Here is a 19,614-nt window from a genome sequence, read left to right on the forward strand (position 1 = left end):
TATCCAGAGCCTACCTCCCAATTCTTCTAAGCCCCGGAGAAGAAGAAATCGTGCTTCCGAAATACTATACTTAACTTTGCTTTGTCCTGAAACCCCAAAACAGCAAAGGCATTTTTGTTGCTGTTTTAATGCATAAATTAAAAAAAAAAAGATAAACAGCGTCAACAACATTTTGAAATCAAGAAAGCAGAAAGATAAGTGGCAGTCAGTTTAGCACACTGGGCAAAGTAAATCCTAAATCGGCAGGACGAAGAGAAACTTTGAAGGGCTCAGGCAGTGGGAACTGGGGTGGAGGTGGAGGTGAAAACCAGAGGGCTGCTTGTGAGTCTTTTAAGAAACAGACCTCAGGGTTGTTCCAGAGCTGGACAACAGCATCTACCTCACACGGGCCAGAGACTGAAGTATTACTGTTTAGAGAATGTGAAACCTAGGTTTGCCTAGACTTGAGGGACGTGGCACATTTGAGGGGAGGAGAATCATTCTGAAAATGGGGATGAAGTGAAAGTCTGTGTTTTAAAGGGCTTTTATAAAGATACTGAGGTAAATATATTTTTTTCAGCTGACCATGTTTAACCAGAGTGACCAGTAATTCTACAGCATGTGATTAGATGTTGTTAAAGATTTGGAATGATAAAAGGGAGCTCTAACTCAAAATGCAAACTAACAATTAAATGCATCCTTAAATCTAGATATGAATTCTTTTAGAATCCAAAGCCAAACAAAAGACAGTTCTTTGAAAAGATCAATAAAATTGATAAATCCCTTACCCGAGATATCAGGGAAAAAAAGAGAAGACATAAATTACCATGGTCCAGAATGAAAGAGGGAACATTACTAAAGACCCTACAGACATTAAAAAGTAAGAACAGAATATTAGAAACAATGTCATAAAAATACATTTGACAGCGCAGATGAAATGGATAAATTCTGTGAAAGACACAAACAACCAAACCTCATTTAGAAGAAATAGATATCTTAAATATCCCCATCTCTACTAAAATTTTTTGATTTATAGTTTAAAACCTTCCCACAAAGGAAATTCCAGGCCCAGATGACTTCACCACTGAATTGTACCAAATACTTAAGGAAGAAATAATACCAATTCTACATAAACCCTTCCAAAATGTATAAAATGTAAGAAAGAAATACTTCCCATCCCACTTTATAAGGACGGTATTATCCTGATACCAAACACAGAGAAGACGTTACAAGAAAAGAAAACTATAGACCATTATCCCTCAGGAATATTGACACACATTTCTCAATACAATTTTAACAAATTAAATCTAATAGTGTGTAAAAAGGATAACATATTAAGTCCCAGTGGGCATTTATTCTAGGGATGGAAGGTTGGATTAACATTTAAAAATTGGTTAATAAAATTCACCATATTAATAAACTAAAAACCAAATAAACTATATAGTCATCTAATTGAATAGGTACAAAAAGAGCATCTGACAATATCCTTTCATGATGAAATTCTCAGTACACTAGTAATAGGAACTTTATCATTCTGGTAAAGAACATCTACAAAAAAAGCTGACTTTATACTCAGTGATGAAAGACTGAATACTTCCTTCTCAAGATCAGAAACAAGACAAGAATATTCTTTCTCACACTTCTAATCAACATTATACTGGAGGTTCTAGCCAGTGCAATAAGGCAGTAAGTAAATAAATGCACAAGCAAACAAAATATCTATAGTTTAAAAAGAACAAGTAAACCTCTCTTTATTTGCAGGTGATATAACCCATCCTTGAAAAAATTATTAGAACTAGTAAATGAGTTTAGCAAAGTCACAGAATGAAAGTACAATATATAATAATAAGTTATATTTCTGTATGCCCACAACAAAGAATTGGAAATTGAAATTTTAATATACCATTTAAAATAGCATCCACAAAAAGAAATGTGTAGGGATAAATTTAACAAAATATGTGTAAGATCTGTATACTGACAACTACAGAACAGCTGAGAAAAATTAAAGGAGCCCTGAATAAATGGAAAGATAAATCATGTTTGTAAATCTGGAAACTCAACACTGTTAAGATTTTTTTTCTCTGAATTGATCTGTAGATTCAGCGCAGTCATAGTAAAAATCCCAACAGTCTTTTTAAGTTGAAATTTAGAAATAAACTATAAAATTTTATGGAAGTGCAAAGGACTTAGAATAACCAAATCAAATTTTTTAAATGTTGGAGTACTCACATGACCTGCTTTCATTAAAATTAAAATCTTTTTAAAACTGTGAAAATAAAAGGTCCCATTCCAGCCACAGAATGTGAAGAAATATTTGAAAATACATATCTGATAAAAGGAATTTTATCCACAATACAGAAAGAACTCTTGCATTCAGTAATAACAAGTAGGCAGCCAATCCAAAATTTTTAAATGGGCAACAAATTTATATAGATGCTTCCCCCAAAAGATTTATGAGTGGTGAAAAAAAGCACATGAAAAGATATTCACCACCATTGGTCATCAGGGAAATGCAGATTAAAATTACACTGCCACTAGAATAATTAATTTAATGGCAAAAATTAAAAGGTTAATGATACCAAATATTGGCAAGGATGTGGGACAGCTGGAGCTCTCACATGCTACACAATGATATAGCCACTTTGGAAACTACACAATGGTACACAATATACAGCCACTGTGGAAAACAGTTTGGCAGTTTCCTAAAAGTTAAACATACACTTACCATATGACTTCGTAATTTGCAAGGAAAGTTGAAGTTGAGGTTATTCCTCCAACAGTGAATATTTGCTTTGCTACTGTGTGCTTCTCTGCTCTCTTTCCCTGCATTCTGTGTGCATGGTAACTTTTTTGGTACAATTCTAAATCATAGTGTAATCTTTTGGAAGACATTTAAAATGGCAGTTAAACTCAAGAATGCAATACCAACAATGCAAGTGATTCCGTCTAAATGGCAACAGTATGAACATGTCTGATCAAGTTTGCATAGTCAACAGCAGTTCTGAGACATCATAGATTGAAAGGTGCATTCCAGAGATGCTAAAATGTAGATGAAATATTTTTCTAGGAGTTGATGAAATGCAGTTACAATAATTAGTATAACAATAATTTCAGTCAGTAAAGTAGTAGTTACTGTAAGTCAGGAATCTGGACACTCTATTACACTAGTTTCAGGACCTGGTTTATTTTTACCATTTCTCATGGCAAATGTCCTATGTCGAGTCTCATCCTTTCAGTTGATGTGGCTTTCCTACTAGATACGGAGCATGTCATTGGTTTTAATTCCATTTCGGGCCAGATCTCTCTAGATAAGTAATTAGCAATTTAAAACTGACTTTGTAAAGAGGCAAAAACAAATTTAAGTTATCAAATGACACGTACATTAGATAAGCAGATATGTTAATGTGTTTTATGGAAATATTTTAAATGTGTGCATATTTCTGTTGATTGTTTATAGCACTTGTATTTTTTTCTTCTGTGATAACTTTCAAAGAATGAAGTTTCATTAAGATCAATTTTAATTATTGTATAGGTGATTGGGAGCATTGGAATAAGAAACTTCAGCCATATTATTATCCAACTGACAGTATTCCAGAATATTCATCAATTTTGGTTCCAAATGTTGACAATGTCAGAACAAATTTTTTGATAGACACCATTGCAAAACAATATAAAGTAAGTTTAATAGTTTCTTAGATGATTGTAAACCACATATGAAACACATCCATTTTCACAACTACAAATAGAAAAATTAAATTGCAGTACAAGGGACTGGAGATAGTGTCATTTCAGGGAAACCTGTTTGACAAATGAACTCTAGGTCCCAGGCAGGATACTTTCCAACTCAGTCTTCCCTGAACTGCTGACTTCCAGCTTGCTAAGAAAGGTGGTATCTGCTTAGAAAGTTCTTCCCATGGTCAAATAAATACTCACCCACATTTTCTTCCAGCACTTTCATAGCATACACTTTGCACTTAAACCTTTAATTCAACTAGGATTTATTGTAATACAGGTCTAATTCTTAAAAGGAATTAAAAATAATTGTATTAATTTATAGAATGAAAGAATGGCTACTAGCACCTTATTATATTTAAAACAATGTTTTATAGTACCTTTTAACATGATTATTCTATGATTGCAGGCTGTCTTACTCACAGGAGAACAGGGAACTGCAAAAACTGTAATGATTAAGGCCTATTTGAAAAAATATGATCCCGAAGTACAGTTATCTAAAAGTCTGAACTTTTCATCTGCCACAGAACCAATGATGTTCCAGGTAAAGCTCAGCACTTGCTGTAGTCATTAACATATTGAATATATTCAGTGGTGGGTACAATAAAATGTGTATACAACTAAAACATTGACGTACACAGTTGTCCCTCAGTCTCCGTGGGGGATTGGTTCCAGGACCCCTGCGGGTACCGAAATCTGTGGGTGCTCTAGTCCCTTACATAAAATGGGTAGTGTTTGCATATAACCTGTGTGCATCCTCCTGTATACTTTAAATCATGTCTAGATTACTTATAAAGCCTGATATAATGTAACTACATAGATAGTTGTAAATACAAGGTAAGTGCTACGTAAATACTTGCCAGTGTGAGGCAAGTTTAAGTTTTGCTTTTTGGAACTTTCTGGAAGTTTTTTTCCAAATATTTTTTATGAAAGGTGGTTAGAGCCCATGGATATGAAGGGCTGACTGTACAGATACCTCAGAAGAAATGGTGCTGCGGTTAACATTCAGCTATTTAACCTTCCTAAGGCTGACACTGAAGCCAAATCCAAATAGCATATTGTGGCCTCCTATTGAGGCTGAAGCAGAATTTTGGAGTGTCTTTTAATATGAATCAATGATTAACATTCCAGTAACTTACTTTTTGTAAAACTTCACAGTATTTATTTTAATAATAATAATTACACATAGTAAATAAATAAGTAAATTATATTCTACTCTGAAAAGCACACTCATCATTTTTAGAAACGGATTGAAATCTAATGCACAAGACAAACCATTTCCTTTTCTCTAGCGAACAGTTGAAAGCTATGTGGATAAGCGGATGGGAAGCACGTACGGGCCACCTGGAGGCAGAAAAATGACTATATTTATTGATGATATTAATATGCCTGTGATTAATGAGTGGGGAGATCAGGTATGACTGAAATATCACATATAGATGATATTTAATCAGTATTCTTAGTTACACGTGTGAAAAGGTCTATGACCGTCACCATATTAAGTCTAGTCACAATTCTCAGTCTTTTTTGACTTCTTGGTTATAAATGACATCACTCCTTGAAATCCCTGTATGCTTTTCCCCAACATGCCCTTCTGTCTCTCTGGCTGCTTGATTTCCATGTGCTTTCTGACTTCTTTCTTCCCTTCCCCAGGATTTTCTCTCTGCTTTCTCATTTCTCACTCTACATACTCTCTGCCAAGAGTACCTCATGTTAGAAAACTTTTTTTTTTTTTAAATAACCTTGCCACACACCACTCTCCCAGGTGTGGTCATCTGTCAACCCCAACTCACTCCCCTTAGGGGACCTCACTGATACGGTCAGGGTTCTACATGTTCCTGGTGGGATCCCTAACACCTCCTCCCACCCCGGCCACTGTCTCATCTACAGCATCTTCCTGGACTCCACCGGGACCTATCCTGTCCCTCCCGCCCTCTAACCCAGTTCACCTCAGACATCATCAGGAGGTCAGGACTCCCAGGGCCATGCTCACCCTGAGACTAATCCCCAGCAGTTCTGGGTGGCCTTTCTTTGACCCCATCTCCTACTCTCCCTGCTCCTGAAAACTTCCTGTGTGCCCATGGAAGCCACAGTTCATCCACAGAATTCCCTGTGAATGCACCTTCTTCTCTGAGCGTTCCCTCACCCTTCTGCTGTAATGGAAAGCCAGGATGCTGCTTTCTTTGCAGACTTCTACCTGGAGGCGAGGGAGGTGGCCTTCTCGATTCTCATTGCTCTCTTCCCTGGAAACCTGTCAGTCTGACCTCATACCCCACATGCTCTTGCAGTCATCTTGGACCCTCAGGTCACTTTCCCCTCCTTCCCTGAAGATATCAGTCGCCGGATCACTGTCACTCTCTCCAGTGCTGCCCCAGTCACCAGGGCCAGCTTCATGGTGTGCACGCTGTGCCATCCACAGGGACTCGCCCTTCAAAAGGCCTTGCACATGGTTTCACACTCTGCTGTCACAGTCTTGAAATTCTTAATAATACTTTTTGAACACAGACACTTGCATTTTCATTTTGTCCTAGGCCCCAAAAATGATGCAGCCAGTCCTGCTTGTCATAGTTCTCGAGGATGCCAGCCAGTATTTACATACATGATCTTGGCGTCTTAGTTCCTCAAACTTGTCTCCTCCAGTGATTGTGTCTTCTGCCCCGTCTGAATTACTTATTCATGCAGTAATGTCCTACATGACTTGTCTTATCAATAGATGTATACAGGTGTGGAGTTGAGACGGGAGTCTGAAGCTCTGGTTACAGAGTTGAGATTCTTAGGGTATAGAGTTGAGATGGCATCGCCTGAAACAGAAGAGAAGAGAGCCCATTAAACAGCTGCAGTTGAGGGATGGCTGGAGAAAGAGTGGCCTGGGAAATGATCCAGAGTCATGGGATGAGCCTGGCAAGAACTGAGCCTCTATAACCAAGAGAGGAAATATTTTCAATAAAGAAAGAATGTTAGCAGTGGCAGAGGTTACAGAGAAGAAAGCTGAGGATGTAAAACCCAAAACCAAAACATTCAGGTGTAAAACTATCCCACATGTGATTTAAGATATTTTGAAGAGTTGAATGTTGAGTGTGGAAGATACCTATAGTAAAACTTGTAACTCTGAGTGGTCTCGTAACTGTACCAAATATTCTACAATTCTTCTATCTAAACTTATCAGTGTTGTGAAGAGGACATGGGATTTGCACCAGACATTTTTAACTTATGGTTTAGAGTTCATGGGTGGTACCATTTAAGTCAAATTGCCTTGAAGGTGATAGTCAGCATTCACAAATACTTCACTTATGAGAGCTGAGCATTTTGTTCTAATGTCACCTGTACTATGTTATAGGAGCTATGGAGGAAAATTTTAGGGATAATGTTACTGAAGTATTATTGTTTAAACTTTCAGATAACTAACGAGATTGTGCGACAAATGATGGAAATGGAAGGAATGTACAGCTTGGATAAGCCGGGAGATTTCACTACGATTGTTGATGTACAGCTCATAGCAGCAATGATCCACCCTGGAGGTGGTCGAAACGATATTCCACAACGTTTAAAGAGACAATTCACTGTGTTTAATTGCACGTTGCCTTCAAATGCTTCAATAGACAAAATTTTTGGTATGACCATTCTTGGGATTTAATTTTTTATTGCATTATTTAATGGACATAAACCATGCAAAACCTTATTTAAGAGATAAAAAAGGCTCTGTCTGAAGTAGGGACTAAGTATCTGGAATGAAGAGCTAAGTACCAGGGAGTAAATACACAAAGGTTCATGTTTATAGCCTATTTTAAGATCAGGAGTATTTAGAAATAGTTTGGTTGAAGGTTGGCTTTAGAGGTAAGCAGACTTTGGTGTTTTGGTTTTGACATGATTAATCTAAGAAATTTGGGCTAATGAATGACAATAAATCAGTCATAGGTTAACAATATGATTTATCAAGTCAAATTAGCACTTTGATATGCTGATGAAAATGATACTTTTGACACCAAATTTAGGTTCACATAAACTGTTCCATTAAAATTATGTACTGAAGACTTACAAGAGAAACTGACGCATGCATATATGGTCATTAATTGTTTGACACAGCAAGTACTGTAGAGCAGAAGGGAAAATCAGTCTTTCAATAAATGGTACTGGGATATTTAGAAATTCTTAGGTGAAAATAATTGAACTTGGACCCCTACCTCACACCAAGCATAAAATCAATACAGAGAGATTAAAGATTTAAATATGGAAGGCAAAGCTATAAAACGTTTGGAAGGAAATATGGGAAAATATCTGAATGACCTCTGGGTAAGAAAGAACTTAAAATGAACTGCAGAAAGCATAGTCCATAAAGGAAGAAAATGACAAATTTGACTACATTAAAATTAAGAGCTTCTGTTCACTCAGAAAGCAACATTAAAAAAGTAAAAATAGACAAGTCCAAAGTGGAAAAAAAAATTTTAACACATGTAACAAAGCAAAAAAATTAGTAATCGGAATACTTCAAGAAATCCAATGGATCAATGAGAGAAAAGCAAACATCCTAATACAAAAATGGACAAAAAACCGGGTACTTTAAGAGGAAACCAAATGACTAATAAACAAATATAAAGATGATAAACATTAGAATTCAGGATTATGCAAATTTAAAACATCAGGGAAAACCCATTTTGTACCCACTAGATTTGCAAAAATGGGAAAATTCTGACCAAAAAAAAAAAAACCCAAAACAAAAAGCAAGCATTGGTGAGAATGTGAAGCAACTGAGACCCTCCCCCTGCTGGTGGGAGTATAAATTGCTACAGGCCTTTGGATAATGACTAGACATTATTATTGGCAGTAGAACATATGCACACCCACGGCAGTTCCACTTCAAAGTATAAACCAGTTCATTTACTTCCTTTATGGTTGTGAGTCTTACTGAAGGAGTCCTTTCCTACCAGGAGGCCGTATAGATACTCGCCTAAGCGTTCCTCAAACAGCATGTAGTTTTGCCTTCCGTATTTGGGTCCTCAATCCACCTGGAGCTGATTTGCACAGGTGCGCCAGAAGACTTAATACAAGAAGGTTCATAGAATGGGGTTCACCGCAGCCAAAACCTTGCAACAACCCAAATATGTATTGACAGTAAAATTGGATAAGTGAATTGTGGCAGAGGCGCACAGTGTAACGCTGTGCAGCAGTGAGTGTGAACAAACCTAGCTCATGCTTCAGCGTGGGTGGAGCTCAGAAATACCATGTTGAGTGGAAAAAGCAAATCACAGAGGATATATAGCACGATTCTGTTAAATTTCAAAAAGTTAAAAGAAAAAGGTTAAAGTTCAAGAACCTAAGTGGCAAAGCTTTTCTCTAGACCAGCGAGTTTCTGATTCTCACCAAGTGAGAGCAGAGGCTACCTCCGGAGGAAGGAAGGGATTGGATGCACTGGGGCAGTGTTGTGTTTCTCAGTCTAGTGGTTCGTACTGGGGTGTTTGCTTTTTGTTAAATTATTTTAAATATTCTTTTTAAAAATTATTTAATTTCTTTTAATGCAGTTATAAGATTATTAGGTTTCCTATTGGGGGGGTAGGTAATTATGTTTATTTATTTATTATTTTATTTAATGGAGGTACTGGGGATTGAACCCATGACCTCGTGCATGCCAAGCATGTACTCTACCACTGAGCTATACCCTCCCCCCTTAAATACTCTTTGATATGATTAATATTGAAAATTAAATATGGAAACAAACTAGAAGCTGAGGCTCAGAGAAGTGAAATAAGTGTCTGATTGAGGCCATTTAGCTAGCGCGTGGCAGAGGTGTGATGCCAACTCTGATCCCATGCTTCTCAGGTAGCACCTCTGTCCCATAGGAAGCTGGAGATCTAGAATCATAGGATTTCAGGATGCAAAAGGGCATCCAGCAAAACCGGCCACAACTTTGGAGGACAATTTTCTGTCCCCCTCAGGCTACTCATCTCCTGTGTGAATGAAGCCCAGTTTCTTCAGCTGCTCCACCCTTCATAAACCTGCCGTGTTCTTTGAGCGGATATTCATACTCATCTGCCTCTGAAAATACCAAGTTCAGAACGCAACACGTAATCTCGCTGGAGCAACGTAGAGTAAATCTATTTTTGCCATCTAACACCAAAAACATTTTGAGACTTGAAGAACATTCTGTAACCCTACACCCCAGCCCTTCCTGGGGTGATTGTGTCAGCTCTCACTGTGCTGGTTGTACCCTGGGAACCAGGGTATTGAATGACTCCAGGTCAGGAGGTGGGGGTCCTGATTCCACTTCTATCAACAGCCAGTCCACCTGACCTTGAACATGTTGCTTTCCCTGTGTGGGCCTGGTCTGCTTATCTGTGAGATGAGGAAGTAGCCTCTAAGTTCTTTTCCAGCCCTTGTACTCTTCGGAGTGAAGGCCGTTTTAGCCAGAGCCAGGCTGCCTGGGTCCAGACCTCAGATTTGCCCACACACAAGATGCATGACCTTGGGCAACTTACTAGACTCATATTAAAATGGGAATAATAATACCCTCTGTGTCCACCCGTGTTGTTGCAAATGGCAAGTTAACTCAGGGAAGGACAGCTACCTATGACCTCACTTACATATTGAATCTGGAAAACAAAACAAACGAACAAACAAAATAGAAACAGACTCACAGACACAGAGAACAAACTAGTGGTTGCCAGAGGGGAGGAGAAAGGGCAGATTGAGTGAAATAGGTGCAGGGGATTAAGAAGTATAAACATCCAGTTATAAAATAAATAAGTCACAGGGATCTAATATACAGAATAAGGAATATAGTCAGTAACACTGTAACAGTTTGCTTGGTGGCAGATGGTTATTAGACTTACCATAGTGATCATTTCATGCTGCATTTAAATGTTGAATCACTGTGTTGCACTCCTGAAAATACAATAATATGGTATGTCAACTATACTGCAATAAAAATAAATAAGTAAAATGGGAGTAATAATAACATCTACCTCAGATTCTTTCTCATAGGATGTTGGAAGGATTAAAGGAGTTAATACATATAAAATGCTTATCACTGCCTACTGAGCTTTGCTGGCCCCACTGCTGAACTCCCAGTCTTAGCTGATTCCCTGAGAGAAGTTCTTAACATCACCTAGCTGAGTCAGTCTTGTAATCATTTATTCACTGGGATAAACATGTACCTTGTGATCTTTTAGTAAGCTCGTACCTTCAATCTTGTTTATTTTTCAGGAATTATTGGCTGTGGGTATTTTGATCCTTGCAGAAAGTTCAAACCAGGAGATATGTGAGATGATTGTGAATTTAGTCTCAGCAGGCAGAGTGCTGTGGCAGTGGACTAAGGTACAGAATCGTCTGTTGTCAGTAATCAGGGAAAAAAAAAAAGTCAACTATTATTCAGCCTAGTCCTCACCTCATGGCTCACGAAGTTATCATCACATCATGGGTAGTAATGTTTTTCCGGAAAAGACAAATTAGGTGCTCAAATAGATTTATGACACCTTCTCCTTCCAGGGAGCGAATATTCTGACTGACTGATGCCTTCCATATGTATGAGATATTACTGGAAACCAGACACGACATCCAAGATAAAGTAGAATTTTGCTGAAATGAGAACACTGCTTTTCCCCTTGTTACTGTGATTTGTAACTCTTTGTATGTCTGTCTCCCCCTCCCCGCGCCAGACAACCAAACTATTTCAGACACTCAAATGTTCGCTGGCTGAGTGAACATACATACATGGATTTCCACATATTCTTAGCTAACCACGACTTTAAGTCTAACTTGGGGTTTCTCTGGGGTGGAGTGTGAATTAGTAAAATAGGGTATATTCAACAAAATAGGCTGCATTTTAGTACACAGGTCAGTGCCCAAAGTAAAACTCAGCAAGCAAGCTGTCACCAGACTGAAGGCAGACTCATGAAAAAGCAGTTAAGGGTACGTCTGAGAGAAGACAAGCAAACAAAAAATCCCAAGGTGGATATATTTGCTAAAAAATGGTGAATGCGATAAGGGTTAGTCGTCGTAGTTCAGTATACACTCATCAGGCCAGTCACACATCTGGGCAGAAGCTTGTGTCTTGGGGAATCCTAGGTTTCCTGAGTGTGCCAGACTTTCAGATTCCAGAGTGGACTAGGGGACCTGAAGGTGCAGAATTACCAGAAGAGGAATTGGGTGTTTCTTATGATCAGTTCCTTGCATGGGGCCTGCTCCCTGCCAACACGGGGCCTTTGCACATGCTGTTCTGTCTCTCTTAAGGAAACTCCAGAATGAATGGCAAGATCTGAGTGTCTGAGATGATTTTCTGTGGTAAGATCCATCTGTTTTCCTGTGGGGCTATTGTTCAATTTAATGTGCCTGCAGATGTGTTTTTCTGGAAAGCTTTGGCCTTCCTGGTGACTTTCCATCAGAGCTTTTTTGTTTTATGAATATTTATCAGCTCCACTTCCTCACCTTTCTTTACCTTTTAAACCAGTTTTGCACAAGTTGTCGTTTCCACTGCTCTCCTCAAGGTCACCAGTTTTGCCAAATCCAAAGGTTGATTTCTTCTTCCTCTGATGTAACTCTTAAGCGGGATTTGACATGAATGATCCCTCTAAACATTTTCTTTACTTGGCTTCAGAGGGGGCCTCAGGCTCTTAGTTTTCTTTCTACCTCACTGGCTACCTTTTTTTAAGTCCCCACTCTTCTTTCTCTCCTCTAAATACTGTAGTGCACCTGATCTCCATGCTAGGACCTTGTCTCTACCTCTGTTCTCACCCAGGTGGTCTCATCCAGCTTTAAACACCATCTCTGTGCTGATGGCTTCAAAGTCAATACCTCCATCCCGGGCCTCTCTGCCTGACTCCAGACTTGTTTCAAACAGCTTAATGGACATCACCACTCTGATGTCTAATAACCATCTCAAAGTTAACACATCCTTAAATATGACCCTCCCTCAGACTTTTGTATCTTAATATCAGTGACGCCAGTTATCCTGCTTCTCAGGCTAAAATACGGGGCTCCATCCTTGATTCATACCTCTCACCCGCTACATCCAATCCATCGGCAAGTCTTAGTAACCAGGCTTTCCAAATATATCCCGAAGCTGAGGACTTATTTCCATCTCCTTGTGATCACCCTCATAGACCCTCCCATCTCCTGCCTTCTGGACCATGCAGTGACTTAATCAGTCTCCTTGCTTTCGTCTTGCCCTCCTAGAATCTGTTCTTTACACAGTCCTAAAATGCTTTTTAAAAAGTACAGCAGAAATCATCACTCCTCCTTAAAACCACCAGTAGTTTCCCAGTTACACTTATAAGGAAACACAGTGCCTGGCTCTGGCCCGTGGACCTGGACCTGCCCCCACCCCCCGCCCCCGGCTTCCAGCCCGTCGTTCTGCTCCAGCTGTGCTCCCCTTCTCACCGCTCCTTGAACACGCTGAGTTTTCATGTCTCTGGGCCATTCTGTGCGGTTTGACTCATTCTCATTTTTCTTACGTTCAGAGGGGCTTTCTCAGATCGTTTTTCTCTAAAATCCCTCCCTGTGGCCCTGTCAGAGGCATTAGCTGTCTCCTGACCTTACTTTATTTTTTCTAACCGTGACTTTTATCATTATTGTGTGCTTGTTTACTTATCAGTATATTTGTTTCCTGTTTATTGTCAGGCTCCCACATTACAGTGGAAGGTCCCAGATTTAGCTGTCCTGTTTACCATGGAATCTTCGTAAAAGCAGTGGGAGGTGCTCAGAAACAGTCATAAAAAAATGAAGGAATCTTCCTCCTCTCCCCATCCCCAAATAAGCAGCCTTCCTTGTATCTTTTCTTCAAATTTCTCATTTTCATCGAGCACTCTTTTAATCCATTCGTGCCTTGTATATCACTTTATATTCTTTCACGTAGCTTTAAAACAGAAGCAGGTGAGAAAAGAAAGAAATTGACAAAAATTAAAGGAATCATTGGAAGAGAAGGAAAGAAGCAGGTTGATATGTGAGAGGAAAAGGGAAAGAAAGAACTTATTTCTCTTTAATGATTGCTTCAATTGCCAAAGGCTGCCGTCCTAGCTACAGTCTTCTACAGCATAGGGGGAAAAAACAGTATTCACATTGCCTTATCCCTTTATTTTTGCATATTTGTAATATAAGTGTATGCTTTACATTTTGATGAGTAGTATGAACATTTTTAGCTTGGAATGGAACTGAGAGCAAGGGGGGAAACTGAAAGGTGATTGCTAAAATAACATGTCTCTTTATTCTGTCTTCCCTTGCTACCCGCTGTTTTTAACTTGCACTGTGAATTAGCCTGTAGAAATTACTCTACAAACTCAATAGGGTACTTTTTCAATATAGAAAGAGCATATTCCATGAATAGATAACTAAAGAAAGCATTTGCTTTCCTGCATTAATCGTGTGGAGAGTTTGCTTTGTACCTCCAGAGTTGACATTGTTTCACTTTCAAAAGATGCTGATGGTGTCGCTTCCATCTTTGCATTTGGCCAGCAGTGCTCCCCACACCTAGTACACCTCGGGTTTAGCCCTTTACTGGTACCTCTCTGTATAAGAATGTGCACTGTGTTGCTGTGATAGCTTTGCCTGTTTGGATTCTAAAAGTTGGTAGAAATAAGTAAATGAGTGTTCAAACAAACAAGCAAACCCCACAAAAACCATCAAGTAATTATAGCTGCATGTCAGACTTGTCTGCCAATTTATTGTAGATAAACAGATATATGAAAGCATATTGACTAAGTTTGGATCCCTAAGTGAAATCTAGATTATGATGAACAAATATACTTGTGGAAACCCAAATGCACTCAGGACCTTAATCAAAAGCAATCTATAGACGATGGTCATTGTTGACTTTAGAGGTGAACATTCATTGTTCTTAACTGTCAGCTCACATTCAGTTTTTTGTTACGACGTATTTCCATATACACTAATGAGGTTCATGGTGATTAGAAATGCTTATTCCTACAACTCACATAGTTTTTGAGAACTCGGGACAGTGGTTTGTTCAAAGCCAACTAACTAATAGTGGTAGAACAAGAGGTGGAATCTGCATCCGCTGCATCCTTCTTGAATCTACCCAATTCAAGTTCTTAGTGTCTTTTAAATTCTATGCTGGTTTATCTATGATGTGTTTTCTCCATCAGTACTGTGACATAAACATAAACTTAGCCTTGGCCGACTCACTCAGCCTATTTTGTTTAAAATTGGATTTGTGAAGAAAACCAGTTCTAAAAAGCAGCTGTGCTTTTAGTCTTACCTGGAAAGCAAATTGAGAATATTACATTTTCCCCCAACTCTAGGTGAAGATGCTGCCCACTCCTTCTAAGTTTCATTACATTTTCAATCTTCGAGATCTTTCCAGAATTTGGCAAGGAATGTTAACCATAAAAGCTGAGGAGTGCGATTCGATTCCTGTTCTCCTGTCACTTTTCAAACACGAGTGCAAGCAGAGTGATCGCAGACAGGTGTATATTAAGCTCTTGGGTTCTGATGTATTCTCTAAGTAGTTTATACTGTTAGAATAATTCGTGCATTGTCTACTCTAATAAGTCGAATGAGGCGCATCATCTTAAATTGCTCTGGGACTTGTGAAGCATTGATGTTATTTCCCACCTGCTGGTCACCTTAAAAAAAAAAGACAAAGCTGTCTGCAAATTTACTTGAGTAGTATTTCAACAGGACCTTTTTTTAAAATAACCGCATTATCAGAGAATTGGTAACATTCAGAGGCAAGTTTCAGTTATGCACAGTTTCTAAAAAATTGGAGCTTTGTATGGCGAGAGAGCTCTTTTGCATGGTGAGATCTGTACTTAATCTCAGTCATCTTTCTGAGCGTCCTTTCCCTCCTCTGTAAGATGTAGATGGTAATGCTGGTCTGACAGAGCTGTAAGGGACCTACCACAGTGTCTCCCATAGGGGGTACTTGTCCAGTGGTAGTCCCCCTCCTTCCTCCCTACCCCTCTGATGTTATAACTCTGAAAAGGACCCTCGTATACTGTGTGCCCACAAAGCCAGAAGGAGGATGCTCACCCACTACTGACTGTCGATTCTGCTTTTCTGTTGCAAGTTTTAGGGAACCTTGACCTCACCCAAGGGACTCATCTGTATTGTTAAAGAAAAAAAAAAATTATTCATGACACTTGTTGAAACAATAAGATGCTCAGGCTTTCTTGAGGACTCTGGCGATGGGTACAGGGACTGTACAATGGAGTTTTGCAGTAGGGGTGAGAAATTGGGCTCAGCTCCGAATTCAGCAAGGAAAAAGTGGGAATTTAAAATAACTAAGGAACAGAATGGGGAAGTTTGGTAGATGGGAAATTACTAAGAGGAAATAAGAGGAGTAAGAGAGGACTCTGGCTAAAGCGATCTAACAGGGGTTCTTGCTAAAATTGGGTGATGCAGAGAAGGACACGGAAGTCCAGAAGTTGAGTTCTGGTTGGGAAGCAGGTTCAGAGGAGCCTAAGTTTGGCCAAGGGGAGACTCCTTGTCAGTGTTTTTTATAAGTGGTACTGTCAGTGCTATAACTCTCTTGGATGGGGTCATGACTGCCTCTGGTCACAAGGCAGAACGTATCGTTTCCACGTCATGAGGTAACGGAGGTGCAGGATGGGGGGTGAGAGGAGGTGGAGAGAGGTTGAAACCACTGTTCAGTTAGAAAAGATGCCTTCCTGTTTTGAATTTTAATCCTGTATTTCTGTTTCAGATTTGTAACTCCTGATGATGAGCAGTGGTTTAATGCACATCTTATTCATGCACTTGAAGAAAACATTAGCCCAGATGTGGCATCATATATTCTCCCTGAACCATATTTTGTAGATTTTCTCCGTGAGATGCCCGAACCCACTGGTGATGAACCTGAAGACTCTGTGTTCGAAGTGCCCAAAATCTATGAATTGGTATTTATTTTCAGCTCTTTAGATTACTCGCCTAACTCGATATTTCTCCCTGCACCAGAGTCACACCATGGAGTTGCCCTAACTTCTACGATAGTTCTGTTATGATTCATGTCATCATATACCAAGTAAAATAGTTACTTCAATGAAATTTAGCAGCAATCCCATTAAAGTCAGATGTAAGATAAGTATACATACAATTATTACTATTATTTAATATTGCATTGAACATTCTAGGCAATAAAACAAAATGACAAATAGAAAATAGATGTAATTATCAGAGAGGAAAAAATGTATCATTATTTGCAGATGATATGATTATCTCAATATAATCCAAGAGAATTTAAAATCTGTTTCAACTACTAAGAGTCCAGTTAGCTGAGCACGAATGATATAAATGTAAAACTGAGTAATGTCCTGCTGTATTAGAAGTTGGCAAGTTGCAGTCAATGGACCAGATCCAGCCTACTGTCTGTTTTTTGTTAGATTCATGAGCGAAGAAGGGCTTTTACATTTTTAAATGAGTAGGAAAAAAATCAAAAGAGTAATAATATTGTGTGACATGTGAAAATTATATAGAATTCAAATCTCAGTGTTCCTGAGTATTGGAACACAGCCAAGCCCATTAGTTGCTACATTGTCTGTAACTGCTTTTGCACTACAGTGGTGGAGTTGTACAGCTGTGACCAAGGCTATAAGGGCCACAAAGACTAAAATACTTACTACTTTGCCCTTTACAGAAAAAGATTGTCCTCTTGCCAACAGTCCCAAGATAGGAAAGACAACATGAAATTATTTCATTCAACAGCAACAAATCGGTAAAATATCTAGGAATAAACATGATAAAACTTTACTTGGTTAAATGACAAAACATCATTTTCCCTAAATGAATGTACAGGTTTAGTGAAGCTTGAAACAAGACTCCAAAGAGATTTTTTAAACAGAGTCACATAACACAGTAATTCTGAAGCACATGTAGGTCAAAGAATTAAATGGGGAGAAGCAGTTTATCAAACAAATACTGTTACAGAAACAACAGGCCAGTCAAGAAACAAGCACCACTCGGAGGGTTGGAGTACTCATATGTATTACGCTGGCGGGCTCAGAGGGCTTCTGCTCCGAAGCTCTGAGCACCTCCAAGACGTGCGCATGAGGTTTCATAGGGTAAAGTACAAGCTTGGGGTATTCGGCCAATAGGCATGGAACAGCTTTAGCAGCATTATCATCACAAAAGTGGAGGCAGGGAGGCAGCAAACCAACATTCCAAAGCCAGATATGTATCTTTGAAAACTCAGCTGGCTAGCAAAAAACCTGAACAGCAAACCAACACTAATTAGCCTAGATTTACAAGTTAGTCTAGCAGAACTCAGATCGGTATTCCAATACTTAGACTTGTGAGTTATCTTGTTAGCCCAGCCCAGCCTCTCCTTCACATTCCTAGACTTGTGAGTTATCTTGTTAGACCAGCCCGGTTTTTCCTTCACAATATGTGAGTACTGACTTCAGAATAATTTGACTACATAAACAGTGTAAAGGTTCTGTGCATTTTTAAAGCTCCATAAGCAATATTAAGAAGGAAATAAAAAGTGAGAAATGTGTTTGTTATATTCCAACCTTAATTACCATGGATAGGAGTTGGTGCTGAGGTTCTTGAAGGAAAAGTTCAGGAACGATTTCATATTGGAGACCAACCAGTTAGATTTCAGGCCTCTGAAAATGGAAATAACCAAAAGTCAACTAATTCATGACAAATTTTTAGAAATCCATTAGGTTAAAAGAAAATTGAGAATTACTTTTGAAAATCTCTACAATTGCTGCTTTCCTAAATTATGAATCTTAAATATTATTTTTCTCTCTCTCTCCCTACCCATAGGTACCATCCTTTGAATTTCTGTCTGAAAAACTCCAATTCTACCAGAGACAGTTCAATGAAATCATTAGAGGAACATCTCTTGATCTGGTGTTTTTTAAAGATGCAATGACTCATCTTATTAAGGTTCTAACTATGACTATTCACTGATACAAATAGATCATATAGAAGCTTAATAAATTTCACAGATAAACTTTTTCAGAGAGTAAATTTATAGTATCAGGTAGTGTATAGAAGAGTTCGTGGATTGACTCAGTACACTGTCTCACAAAACAAAGGCTTAATCAGGAACCCCTTGTTTGAATCCACCTGTGTAACAGCAAATGTTTTTCAAGGGCAAATTGATGAAGTTTGTGTTCAGAGCTTTTGACATTCTGAGTTAAAGATTATAACCTTCCTAGAACGTAAGCTGGAGAACCCTGAAAAAAATAACCCCTTTCCTCAAATTATATTTTGATATAATGGGAATCCTGTTCTCCATGGAGAAGTTGTTGCTTTTAAGAATGTCAGTTTCACGATTGGCTTACAGATCAAAAAGGAGTTTCTCCAGGAAGTCAGAACATGGGAGTAGGGAGGTGTCGACTGAAATAAGTGCACAGCCTAAAAGTTGAGAGTTATGTTTTATTTGGCGGACGTTTCTGAGGACTCGAACCCCTTTGAGCCAGGATGACAGCCTCTCAGATCGTTCTGAGGGACTGCTCCGAGGAGGTAGGGGAGGAGCTAGGATATTTAGGAGTTTTACAACAAAGACCAGGTAATTGGAACATTAAAAGCTTACTTGTTGACTAAAGAAAACCAGGCATCTCAAGTTCAAGAATTTAGTGCTTTTCTATGTATGGGAGGGGGCAAACATTTGGGCTCACTGAATTCATTCCTTTGACAAGCATCTAGCTATCTGGGGCCAGTATCCTGTCTTTTCTTAGAATCTGAGTCCCCTCAGGGTGCACCATTGTGAGTGGCTGCAGAGGCTGGGCTGCAGGCCTGTCCCCACTGGTGGGTGGCTGCAGCCGCTGATGACTTGATGGCTTCAGCATTCTTTATTTACTGAAGTGGTTTGCAGTATTTTTCGTTCACAGTGGTTTCATAAAAAGGAGGCAGTTAACTCTGTATTTATTATACAATTGTCTTCTGCAAAACTGGTGAATTTCCAGATGTTCTAGGACTGTTTCACATTCATCTGTTCAACAAGTAATC

At 38.9% G+C, this 19,614-nt stretch overlaps 1 protein-coding gene across 1 annotated transcript in view; it reads left to right on the forward strand.

Annotated features, from left to right (window-relative positions):
- Positions 1–19,614, forward strand: part of DNAH8 (dynein axonemal heavy chain 8) — a 219,412-nt gene that overhangs the window by 111,682 nt on the left and 88,116 nt on the right. The window contains 10 exon segments of the mRNA XM_032462995.1: positions 3,512–3,654; positions 4,121–4,255; positions 5,004–5,126; positions 7,109–7,322; positions 10,909–10,955; positions 10,957–11,019; positions 14,958–15,101; positions 15,103–15,122; positions 16,361–16,553; positions 18,424–18,546. Coding sequence (XP_032318886.1) covers positions 3,512–3,654; positions 4,121–4,255; positions 5,004–5,126; positions 7,109–7,322; positions 10,909–10,955; positions 10,957–11,019; positions 14,958–15,101; positions 15,103–15,122; positions 16,361–16,553; positions 18,424–18,546 — 1,205 coding nt within the window.

The sequence above is a fragment of the Camelus ferus genome, chromosome 20, assembly GCF_009834535.1.
Source record: "Camelus ferus isolate YT-003-E chromosome 20, BCGSAC_Cfer_1.0, whole genome shotgun sequence".
Lineage (NCBI taxonomy): Eukaryota > Metazoa > Chordata > Mammalia > Artiodactyla > Camelidae > Camelus > Camelus ferus.